Here is a 12,390-nt window from a genome sequence, read left to right as displayed (position 1 = left end):
GGCTATTTGAACTTCGTTGTATGAAACCGTAGTGTAGGTTTCCTTATCGTTCAACAAAGCAGTTAACACATCATTGTATACTTCCTGATAAAAAATATGTTTCTAGTTACCTCTTTCTTTTTCATTACACCTCCAACATTTGCTATCTACCTGAGGAAAAGTTCATTGAAGTCTGCTAAGGGTATAAAAAAAGCAAAGAAGCTAAACTTTTGGACTTGGTTGCATACTTAGGAGCTATACATTTGTCTTCTCATTGTTTTTTTTTTTTTGTAATTTGTTTTTCCGGTCTCTCTTCCCAATCTTTTCTAACCTCCTCTGATTGATTCTCATAGTTATCAAATAATATTTTATATGGCCCTAATAATTATCCCTTTTTTAACTTCAACTTCTCTTCTAGAGTCAACTAAAAACTCTATCAATGCAGGTCTTTCACTTAAAATTCCCCTATCCCTTTATCTTTGCCTGTACTCTGAGATCAAGCCCTGGTATGGAAGGCTGTTTCTAGCTTGCAATCCAAATGTCTTTTTGGCATTATCCCACTCTGTTACCTTTCCTGATTGAGTTATTTGCTCCCAATGTCTTGATTCCTTTGCCAGGCTTCTCTGGTAAATTCTAGACCCTCTTGCCTATATTCTGTACCCCTACTTGAAGTCATCTCTAATGCAAAATATCCTTTCTCATGTTGGCTTAGTTCTTAGAATATTTTCTGCTACTTTATGAAAATAAAATATTAAGTATGGTTGTTATTCTTCTCCTTAAGGATCTGCATTCAAAATCCGACTTTCTCTCTCTATTTCTTGAACTTCTCCCTTGCTTTATCATCATCCCTTTCCACTTTGAATTATAATCTTCTGCTTGTGTTGTGTATATGAGCCTTAACTGTGTAGCTCTAAAATATTCCTTTAAATCAGATAAATCTAAACCTTGTTCTTTTGGAAGGATAAGCTTATCACACATAGCTCTTGCTCTCTTTCCCTCCCTTATAAATCTTTTCAATTCTTTATTAAATATTGTCCACAATTTCTCCTTTGGTTGATAATAGTATGCCTGAATTGTATACAACACTAAAGGGACTAAAAACAGTTTCACTGCTTGTATCTTACTATACATATCCGTAAATAAGAGTTTCCAGTTTCTCAGTTTTTGTATCATCTTTTGTTTAGTCTCTTTCCATATATCCTTATCTGCCATAACAGAAGTCTTTGTAATCCATACTCTTAAAATGCTTCATCTTATCATGTCCCCATAAATATGGGTATTGCTGAACCAGTTTGTGTGTGGGTGCATAATTTATGGCTGTAGCATTTGATTATTTCATTAAATTTATATCTTGAAAAGACTTGAAACTATCTCAGAATGTTCCACAACACAGAAATGCCATTTTCTGGATTAATCAGCTACAAAATAATATCATCTACAAATAAAGCCAACTTTTGTTTTTGATTATCATACCAATTATATCCTTCTATTTCTGAGTACCTTATTTTCTTTGCCAATGGTCCTAAATATAAAGCAAATAACAAATGGGAAAGAGGACATCCCTGCCTGGTTCCCATGCTCAAACATAGCTTATCTGCGAGGCACCCTCCCACATCCTTCTAATTAACCTTAGGTGGATTTGGACACTCTAAATTGGCCCTAGGTGTGAGTGCTAAAACCTCTACAGGATCCCTGATTATTTTTCTTGCTATAGTTCCCTAAGTTTGGCAACAACCTTTTCATCATTCTGTTGCCTAAGTTGTTGTGCTAAAAGTTTTTGTGCTCTGGAGTCCTTTCAAAAATAGTTGCTTAACTGCAATTATTTCTAAACTTGTATATATTATCCAGCTGCTCCCTTATTTTCTTTTTAGCACTATGCATTTTATCCTTCTCTTGTTCTGTGAGATTCCCCTTATTCTGCAATACTTTAACCTTTGTCACCCACTCTAAGTAATTTCTATTACTTCTTAACCGTATCTATTGCTCTTTTATTTTGATCCTATTTTTAAACTCCATTTTCCTTTTATCACTAGCCATAACTTCTTAAGATATTTCTATCTTCCTGAATAACTCTTGAATAATTTCCACTACCCATTCCTTAAATTCCTCTATTTTTAACAGGTAGGTGGAAAAGCACCAATGTCTTATTTTTACTTCATTATCCTGCATTTTATCTTAGTTTTATTGGTGCATGATCAGAAATAGTTACTGGATATGTGTCTAAGCTTTCAATTAAATGACATATTCCTGTGAAATATAATTCCTTTTTAGTATAGCCCAGTTACTGTATCTTGGTGAATACTATGTAAATTCTGTCCAAGCTCCTACTACTGAATTTACATCTTCCATATCAAATATTTTCATAAATTTCTTTAGAAATTTGCCTTCTTTTGTTATAATGTCCCTTCTCCCTGCTGAAAGCTGATTACTGCTCCCAAAATGTTCTTAAGCTCCATAATAGCAGTTCTCAGTGGAATATAAATACATGTCATTGTATTCCTCCTTCCTTGCCGATAGCCCTTTGCTACCACAAATCTACCATTTTGTTCTTTCTTCCCCTTATCTCTCATTATCAGAACCCTTCTAGCAATTAGTATAATTATTCCAGTTTTCCTCTGTGCCTGATATTCTGCTGAATATCCATTCTGAAATCCTGTCATTATCAAATTCACATGCTCACTTCTTTTCAAATGTGTCTCCTGCAGCATTGCTATTTGCACTCTGCATTTCTTAATATAATTCAATATTCTTTCCTTTTTATCTATACCTGTAAGTCCATTCATGTTCCAGGATAATATGGACAGCATAGCTATCATGAAAAAAAGCTATTGTTCCAACCTATTATACATGACTCTTTTTTTTTTTTTTAATGTGGGCTTCCAGATTTTGTGTTACATGCATATACTAACGTTTGGTAGGCTGATTTTTTGTACAGTTTTTTTTTTCTCATCTTCATTTGAACCTGTGTTACATTTGTCAAAACATTTTGTTTTAATGAAACCCTCAAACAAAAAACTAGATGTAAAACATTCCTATCCCCTATTAACTTGGAACAAACACACAAAACTATGTACATCTTCATAAACATGAACTTTAACCCCCCAGAAGGGAACACTTGCCCGAAATTGATGGCTGCACCTAAAATTAAGGTTTCCCCTGCTGAAGTACATGCTACAGCCTGTGCTTCCACTTACACTGATTCCTTTCTGTTCCTTTCTTATCTCTTTCCCCTTCCAGATATGAAAAACAGCTTGCATGCCTTCAGAAAACATTACCTTTTAGTCCTAAGAAAAAATGCACTGGCTGTCTTTAAATAAAATTAAATGGTTCACTTATACATTAACTGCATTAAATAGGGAGACTGACACCTCTTAGTTACTTCCCATAATTTCAACCTTAATTTTTTTCACTGAACTGCTTGCCATTGTACCTTTAAATTTTGCATTTTTCAACAAAGAATACTCAAAATTCCCCATATTAACTGCTTGCACCTGCAGACAGCTTGTCTCCATGGAAATGTACTCAGCAATAAGTCTTTGTAAATTTCACTCAGAAAAGACTGCACATCTGTGCTCAGCGGCAGACATCTGGACTCCACTAAATATTTGACCTTGGAAAACAAACAAGCTAATATCTTTGCAGTTTTAAAAAAGCTTAGAATTCACATGGCTTTCATCATTTTGTCTTATTTTTAAAGCCTAAGTGTTTACAAAAACACCTGTTTACAGCTTAAACCAAAGGTAGTAATCTAGACTTTCACTCTTGTAAAATAAAAAGAAAATATCTTAATTCTACATATAATATAGCCAGTGCATTGTTAGCCCCCCACCCCCACTCCAGTAACTCAAGATCATACTATATGAACATTAAACTTGCTTTTGTTCAGCATTTCTTCTTGATATACTGTAAAACCTATCTTTCTTACAACTAAAAAAGGTACTTGTTTACTTTAATATCTTTAATACATACAACAGTCACTGAAAAGTCTACCCCACATTTAAAATGTACCTGACTACACACTACATAAAACTGTTTTACTTTATATAATGTCCAGTTTATATCATGAAATATTTTAATACAAATACTAAGGAAAGAAAAAAACGTTTTATTTACAGTTAGTTTACCCCATTTAGTGTCCTTCTAGAAATTAATGATATAAAGTGGACTCTATGCTTTACAGTCCACCCACAAGTTTAACAAAGTCAACAAAAGTCCAGTGTTTTCAGAATTTTTTTCTTGCAAAACCATATTTCACAAATGTGATAAGATGTTTTATATACTTCTAGTTATTCACTAATTTCAGAGTTGCTGGTACTCTTCCTGTTCATCTTCATCTCCCAACACCAGACTCATCTGCTGATTCTTTTAGTAAAGTTAAGTGCCTTTTTTCTGTCTATCAAGCATTTTCCTTTGGAACACTGGAAACAATTTCATTTGCAAAGTCTCTCTATGAACTTTACTGTCAGAAGAATGAAAAGCACAGTAGAGTCCCTTTCTACTTGCTGACTCATTTTTTGATGGCTAACCTTTTTTATTTCCTCCTTAAGCTGTTCTGCATAAAAATGACTCTGATCTTCCAGGAAAAAAACACCTTAAAGACAGCTAGATACAGCAGTTTGAATCTCACACCTACCTCTCGACATTGTATTATTGCTGGGATAAATTAGTTTCTCTTCTGCCTGGTATACAGTTAATAATCATTTTCTACAAACACTCTGTTGTCTTCAATTTTTAATACTTTGCCCTTCTTCCGCAATTTTGTCATGATCAACTCTTTCTGCTGGTATGGTTGCATCTTTACTAATCTAGGTCTTGGCTGCTTTCAAGTGGCCGGGTTTGGAGCATATACTCAATGTGTCCTTTCAATTAACAAATTCTGCTGTATAACACCAGTCTAACTGCTTATTTGTGCTAGCATCAAAAGTTAATACAGTCTGTTCCTTCCAGTTTTTCTGGTATAGAAGAAAATCACAGGTTTTCTCTGCACTCTGTGTCTTCCAACTTTACTATTTTTTAAATAGTTCTTGAGAAACCTCATATTCAGCCAACTTTTTCTGCCTTACAGCCTCTGATTTTTGCAGTTTTATTTAGTTCATCTGAATGGCTAGTTAAAGCTTCTTCTATTTTCTTCTATTTTTCCAGCCTTTTGTTATTTGAATTGATATATTCCTTCAGTGTTTTATTTATTTTAATCACCTCTGAGTACAATTGATTTATTTTTTCCTCTAAGTTAATAGAAGCAATCTCTTGAACCAAAGTTGAAGCTTGAACTGCATTTTGCTGAACAGCTGCAGAATCCTTTCCAAACAATGTTTTCTCTTCACTTTTTCTGGTTGATTTTCTTTCACTTTTTCCAAATTTCTTCTATGCTGGCACCCAGGCAGTGTATTTATTAGCAAGTAACTGAATTTTTCCAAACAAACATTTTCAATGGTACTCCTTTTTCTAAAGTTCTGTTTTCACAATGGGAGAGCTACAGTTATGATGTTAATCAATATGCAGCCATCTTGAAGTCCTGCACAATTTCAACTTAATCTTTCGTACCAATGTTTACATCTTCTTGTGTGTTCAGATTAGGAACACTGGACATGACTTCACCAGCAAACATGTAATTTCAAATACTTTCACCTCACATTTCTAAAAAGTAAGGTGATGTACATCAATGTGTTCACTCTAACAGACTCATACTCCTCACTTGCTTTCTGTAGCTCATTTTTATCCAACACACTTGATCATTTTTGCATGGAAGAAAGCAAAACTAACACTGGACTGCAAACTCCTCCTGAGTCACCTATTTCCTGCTGCAGCCGTTAGTCACTTTTTAGAAGTTTCTGCTTCTTTTTTATCTCACAACTGTTAATTTGAAAATATTTTAATGTCCCCCACTACTTTGTCATGTCCAGAGAATGGCCTTAGAACCAGTTAAATAACCCTTTCTCTGTTCAAATTTATTTCATTAACATGTTAACTTCCTTGCCTTTATTAGAAATCAATATTCGAAATATTGGACTGCAGTTTGACTTTTCTGGTATCACCTTCTTTTCTTCCATCACTTCATCTTAGTCTTTCCACTGGGACAACAGTACTGTTTTTCCAGGTGTACTGGCAAGATTTCAACATAAATACTTGTTCCGTTTTCCTCAAACACAGGTTTTGAAGGATGACACCACCCCAGCTTGAGTGCTATATTCACTTTTGGAAGCCAACCCTCAATAAAGATAGTGCCAGAATGAGAGTATTCCAACAAAAGGAAACTATAAAGTGCAGGGGGTCCAATAAAATGCACTACAAGGAAGAAGCAGTGATTCCATCATGTATACCTTAAAATTCAGAGGAATGAGGGGGGTCAGCATGATTCTAACATTGGGGATTAACATATATGCAAGGAGTATAACACGTCGACTATGGAAAATATGTAGTGCGTCTTTAAAGGTACATGTTCAATTTGGAAAATGTGTAATGTGCCTTTAAGTGTACTACAGTGTGACAGGTAAGAATATTCTCACACAGCCATGGTCAGATACTGCAAAGTATGAACTGACTAATAAGGTCTTAACTGGCAAGTACTATTGTATACAACAGTGCCATATGCAGGGCCAAAATCAGGAAGTTAGTTCCTGACTTGGAGGACAATCCTAAGGAAGACCCTAGAAACAAAGAATGTGAGAGCTGAGTTGGAAGTAATCTGTGGAGTGACCTTTGTGAAAGCAACTGTACATATAGCTGAAAACTGCCTGTAACCTGATGCTTTTTTTTTTCTTCAAAAGACAGTCTGCATCCTGGGAGGGGCTGAGTGGACTGAATCCTGTTGGTCAGACGTCACTAAAGGAGTTATTTTCTTTTAGTGGATCAACTGGATTACTGAGTAAACCTGTGTTCTATATAAATCCTGCCTCCAATGTCTCCTTGAAGTTACAAGAGGTGAATGGTATAAGTATCTTTGGAGGATAGTTAAAGAAATACATGACAACAATTTGCTTTACTGAAAGAGTAATGGATATGCTGAAAAAGACAGCACGAAGAGAATCAGAGCAAGATTTCAGCCCAGTACAGGACACATACACAGGAATATTAATAAATGGTAAAAGGAGGTTTTTCATGTACACTGAAACAAGAACATCAGGCAAGGTCAGTCTCAGAAATAAAGTTTATTAAGTTAGTTTACCTAGTTCTCCAACGTATATCCCAGCTAATCCCACATAAGGTGCTTGGACACAAGTCACGTACATTTTCTTTACTCAAGAAACTCAGTTATAGATAAATTCACCTCTGTCTTGGAATACATACATAGAAGGGTCCATTCTCAGCCAGGAGTCCATACAAAGAACTGCAGCCAGGTCCACCGTTAAGCCACAGGACCAATGGGTCTTTTGCAGGGTCTCTCTGCGATGCTGTGAACCTGGAAATCAAATCAAAATAAAGCATAGAAATGACATCTCACGAGTCAGTTGTAACAGACTAATAATCAGAGATCCCATGGAAAAATACCAGCTTCCAGCTAAATCACTGTCTATTTACCCTGATTTTATTTGATCATATATTATGTCCAGCACTCTAAGACTACTGTAAATCATAATGTAAAACATAATGTACACTTTTATTTATTTCATAATCCTCAGAGCAGTTGTAAGGTAGTTTATGTATGTGCTATTTTTTTTTTTTCATACATTAATGTGTTTAACTCAGGAAATGGTTTGTCATACCAAGTGTTATACTGAGTAACATAAGTGAAACAATAACTTAAGCATTTTTTTAATATTTTTTATTGCATCTGTTTGTTAACCTGGTAAGCCCAGTGGACAAAGTGTCCTTTTTCATTGGTGATCTAGGAGCACTATCTGGTTGAGTGACTTTCTCAAAGCCCGCAAATGGAGGTGGAAGAAATCAAACCAGTCTACACATACCAAGGGAATTGCCAGGCATGCATTCATTATACCAGCTTCAGCTGAGGTAGTTATAGTTTGCACCTAAAGAGGGATCGACAAACTGTTGCTACATGACTGTACTTGAACACTGTGTAATAGTATGCTGCTGATGTCACAGCAGTCACATGACATTGCCAGCAGCATGAGCTGATCAGGTGCATGTCACATTAAGTAAACACTACAAAAGTGTTATTAGTTAATGGCCAGCTTGATTATAGTGATTCAGGACAAGCATCTGCTATAAAAGACAGGTAGGTAAGTAGAAATTTGCAGTATCTGAGGAGCTGAAAGTATGAAGGTTAGCAACAGTGCATAATGAACAATGCAACATCTGTGGATCAGTATACACAGGTCTAGAAGCACTCCTCTGTCATGATAGATAATGATTTTCAGTGTTTTTCAGTGTATTGAGACAGAGTCAGCCTGCATCACAAGCTACCATATCTGCTTATCAGAATCAATATGATGTGAAAATGAAGAAAGTGTTATGTTACACATTTCAGACATGCTGTGCACTGGATGGCCCTAAGTGCTTTACAAGAAACCCAAATGGAAAAGGGAGTAAAGTGTTTCTGTAACTCTTACACACACACACACACACACACACACACACACACACACACACACACACACACACACACACACACACACACACACACACACACTCTCTCACACACACACACACACATACACACATATGAAAGTCAAATGTACAGGTAAGGCAAAAGTCTTTTTTTGCCTTAAACGGCGAAAGAAGTACAGAAACTAAACAAAGCATTCTATAACTATGTCAAGAATCTAAATGGCAATGCTCAGATCTGCTCTGAGCTAAAACAGAATGGCAATAAATATACTGATTCAAAGGATATTGCCAATATCCTGGCAGATCGACTCAGTGCCAACTTCACCCCCCTCTCACCCCCTAAATGGCCCATCTCAATACCGGAGGATTGCCAAATTCCAGTAATAACGGCCACACAGGTACAAAACGGACTCTCTAAAGCCAAGAATACAGCATCCATGGGACCAGATGACATCCCGGGCTGTGTACTACATGAACTACAATATGAACTGGCACCTCACCTAAGTGTCATGTTTAATCATAGCCTCACCTCAGGTTTTATGCCCACTGAGTGGCGCAGAGCTACAGTTATCCCAATCCACAAGGGGGATCCACCTTGGATCCTGGAAACTACTGTCCCATCAGTCTGACAAGCCTTATCTGCAAGGCCATGGAGCGTATTATCATGGAACTTATAAACAAAGGCATTGGCAACCTTCAAACACTGGACCCCACCCAGTTTGGGTTTGTGAAGGGCCGATCTTGTCTCCTGAACCTGATTGACTTCTTTGAATCAGTCTCCAGAGCCATGGACAAGGGTAAGGTGGTCCACACAGCCTATCTAGACCTTGCCAAGGCCTTTGACACCATCCCCCACTCTGGAATCATAGATAAACTTACTAAGTTGGGTATTAATCCCTATGTCACCCAATGGGTTGCTAAATGGCTTACTGATAGAACCCACACTGTAAAAGTAGCCGACTCCAAATCCAGCTCCAGACAAGTGACAAGTGGAGTACCTCAGGGTTCAGTCCTGGGGCAGCTCTTGTTTGGCATCTACTTCTCTGAAGTACAGGCCAACACTAAGGGACTCTGGCTAACAAAGTTTGCAGATAACTGCAAACTGGGAGCCATTATTGAATCCCCAAATGATGTGGATACTCTACAAAAGGGCCTTACAGAAACAGATGCTTGGTGCCAGAGCCATGGGCTCAAGCTCAATGCCAAGAAATGTATTGTTATCCCCTTTGGGAAAAAACATGTATCCATGAATTACCATATAGGTGGCAGTACACTAAACACAGAAAGTGTGATAAGAGACTTAGGGACACAGGTGGACAGCGGTCTCACCTTCGATAACCACATCGCCACAACAGTCAGGAAATCCTTCTATGTGGCACACTTCATCACGAAGGGCTTTTCATCCAGAAAAAAGGAGGTCATTGTCCCACTGTACTCATCCCTCATTAGATCCATTATAGAGTACAACGCCCCATTTGGTATGTACCTCTCAAGACATCTGCAACAACTGGAAAGGCCTCAGAAATACCTCACTAAAAGAATCACAGGCCTAAAGCAGATGCCCTACGCTGACCTCCTTAAAAAACTCCAGCTATACTCTGTTGCATATCGTCTACTCAGAGGCGATCTCTGCTTAACATACAAGGCCATGTCAAACCCAGAGCTGTTGGACATGCTACACTTAAAGAAATCCCAATCCCTCAGAGCTACACGCTCCAGGGATCTGAACCTTGTCATCACAATAAACAAAACATGCTGGAGGGATAGGTTCCTGACCCAGAGACTCCCCAGACTCTGGAATAGATTGCCCATACATGTCAAGCAGAGTGCCTCTTTGGACCTCTTTAAGAGGAACCTTGACGATTGGATGGGAGAAAGGAAATTCACCCCGGGGATCACGTCAGCCGCCCTGCTGGACAGGGGTCCAGGAAAGTAAATAATGTGGGAAGAAATAGCCAGGGAATTGTTATGGCTAGGCTTGTGTAGGCCCTTAGGGTTGATAGCCTAGTACCAACCTATGAACCTATGAACCTTGGGTGTCTGGCTTCAGTGGCTAACAATCTAGCATATTCAGCATTCATTTTTTTTTTTATTTAGGAGAAGGTTTCAGTCCTACATTTATTATTAGATGTATATGCACCCCAGACGATTAATTTAAATGTAAGGACCACATTTTCGAAGGATATGCAATAAGCAAGATTCCTGCACCAATAGAGTAGATTGTAAACATTACATTAAGGAATGGATAAATGTAGATCATTTGTAGTGTACAGGCATTCAGTACAGAAAATATCATCTAATCAGACATCGATATCTCAAGACACGTGCAAGATGCCAGAAAAAGAAGGCAATACTGATAATCACATAATGTGATAAAACTGTCCATGTTATGGAAGTTCTTTGCCCAGAGCTACCAAATATCTGGACGCAGTACAGTGTTTGGATAAAAGCTTCACTCTGCTTTAAAACTGAATTTCAGTTTTTAAGTCCCAGATGTAGAGCATCTGTCTGTCTCTTTGGTCTAAATAAACACAGCTCATGCATTTTCTTAGCTAAAACAAAAATCCTTTGGTCGTCCAGTGTGTTTCACAGAGGTCAAAATTCATAGGTTGCTGGCATAATATAAATCTAACACTGTGCCTAACTTACACTTAGTCTGGACTTGCAGCACAACTGAATGTAAACAAGTGAAGTACGTGGTCTGTTTCTTCGACTCCTGAATGTGTTTGCTATCTGGCTTCCATCCAAAACCTAAGCTGCAGTTCGTAACTTAAACCTGCTGTTGTTGCCTAAAGGAAAACCATTAGGGAGAAATCTTAAAGATAAAAAAAAAAAAAAACTCGCTTCTGAATCTATGATCTGCAGTCAATTAGTGACTTAATTTGGAGGTTACCCTGAATATCCCTGTCACAATTTTGTTTTGCATGACTGTGGCACAGACAAATTTGACCTTGAAAAGACTGTATTTTTTGCTCATCCAAAAATGAAAAGCTCAACTGTGCAGTGTAAGCATTTTTGTGCTTAGGTTGATTTTTTACTTAAAATCTTTCACTAGCAAGGTATAGAACAGACTAGGGAGAGGATTTATCATTTAGCAGAAGACCTAATAGCACTAAACCACTGCAACTGGTCCCCCCTATTTAGCCTCCCCCTAGACAAGGCAGTAGACTACTTTAACTCCACGTTTCTGAACATACTTAACCAACCTGCTCCCCCTCCCCCAAGAATAACTCAAATAGAGTCCAACTCTGCCCCTTGGCTCACTAAAAGTACCTGACTCTTACTAAAACAAAGGAACAAAGTATGGGACACTTGGTATGACAAGAGAACTAATACCAACAGGCAAAGGCAACAATTTCCTGAATTAAGAAATAAAGCAAAAAAAAAAATTACTCCAATATACAAACTAAGCACAAAGCTAACCCTCAAAAATTCTGGGCTGCCATAAATAAAATTCTCCACCCAGGTAAAACTGGTACCCCAACCCTGAACACTGATACATCTATAAGTAGAATTGTAACACAATTCAATGAACATTTTACCAACTCCATTTTAAAAATATCGTTGAATTCTCAAACCACAACCATCCCAAGCTTCCCATGCTCCCCATCCGACAAAACAATTTCTGCTTCCAACCAGTCCAAACCAGTACAATCCCGAGATACCTGTCCAAATTAAGACCCACTACCCTGGCTGCTGATAAACTCCCAGCAGAATATCTCCAAATCGCAGGCAAAGCTATCTCATATCCTGTCTCTATAATCATAAATACGTCAATCTCTGAGCAAAAAGTCCCAATCCTCTGGAAAATCTCACATACAATACCCCTACACAAAGATGGAAATTAAACAGAGTTATCAAACTACTGCCCAATAGCCATAATATCGGGTCTACTTCATTTAA

At 37.5% G+C, this 12,390-nt stretch overlaps 1 protein-coding gene across 1 annotated transcript in view; it reads right to left on the bottom strand.

Annotated features, from left to right (window-relative positions):
• The window catches only part of LOC122809647 (lysosomal protective protein-like), a 475,524-nt gene that overhangs the window by 400,006 nt on the left and 63,128 nt on the right, over positions 1-12,390 (bottom strand). The window contains exon 2 of the mRNA XM_044081292.1: positions 7,267-7,378. Coding sequence (XP_043937227.1) covers positions 7,267-7,378 — 112 coding nt within the window. The remainder of the gene's footprint in view (positions 1-7,266; positions 7,379-12,390) is intronic.

Source organism: Protopterus annectens, chromosome 8.part0 (genome assembly GCF_019279795.1).
Source record: "Protopterus annectens isolate FY-2018-M chromosome 8.part0, PAN1.0, whole genome shotgun sequence".
In the NCBI taxonomy this organism is placed as follows: domain Eukaryota; kingdom Metazoa; phylum Chordata; order Ceratodontiformes; family Protopteridae; genus Protopterus; species Protopterus annectens.
This window is presented reverse-complemented; position numbering and strand designations above follow the sequence as displayed.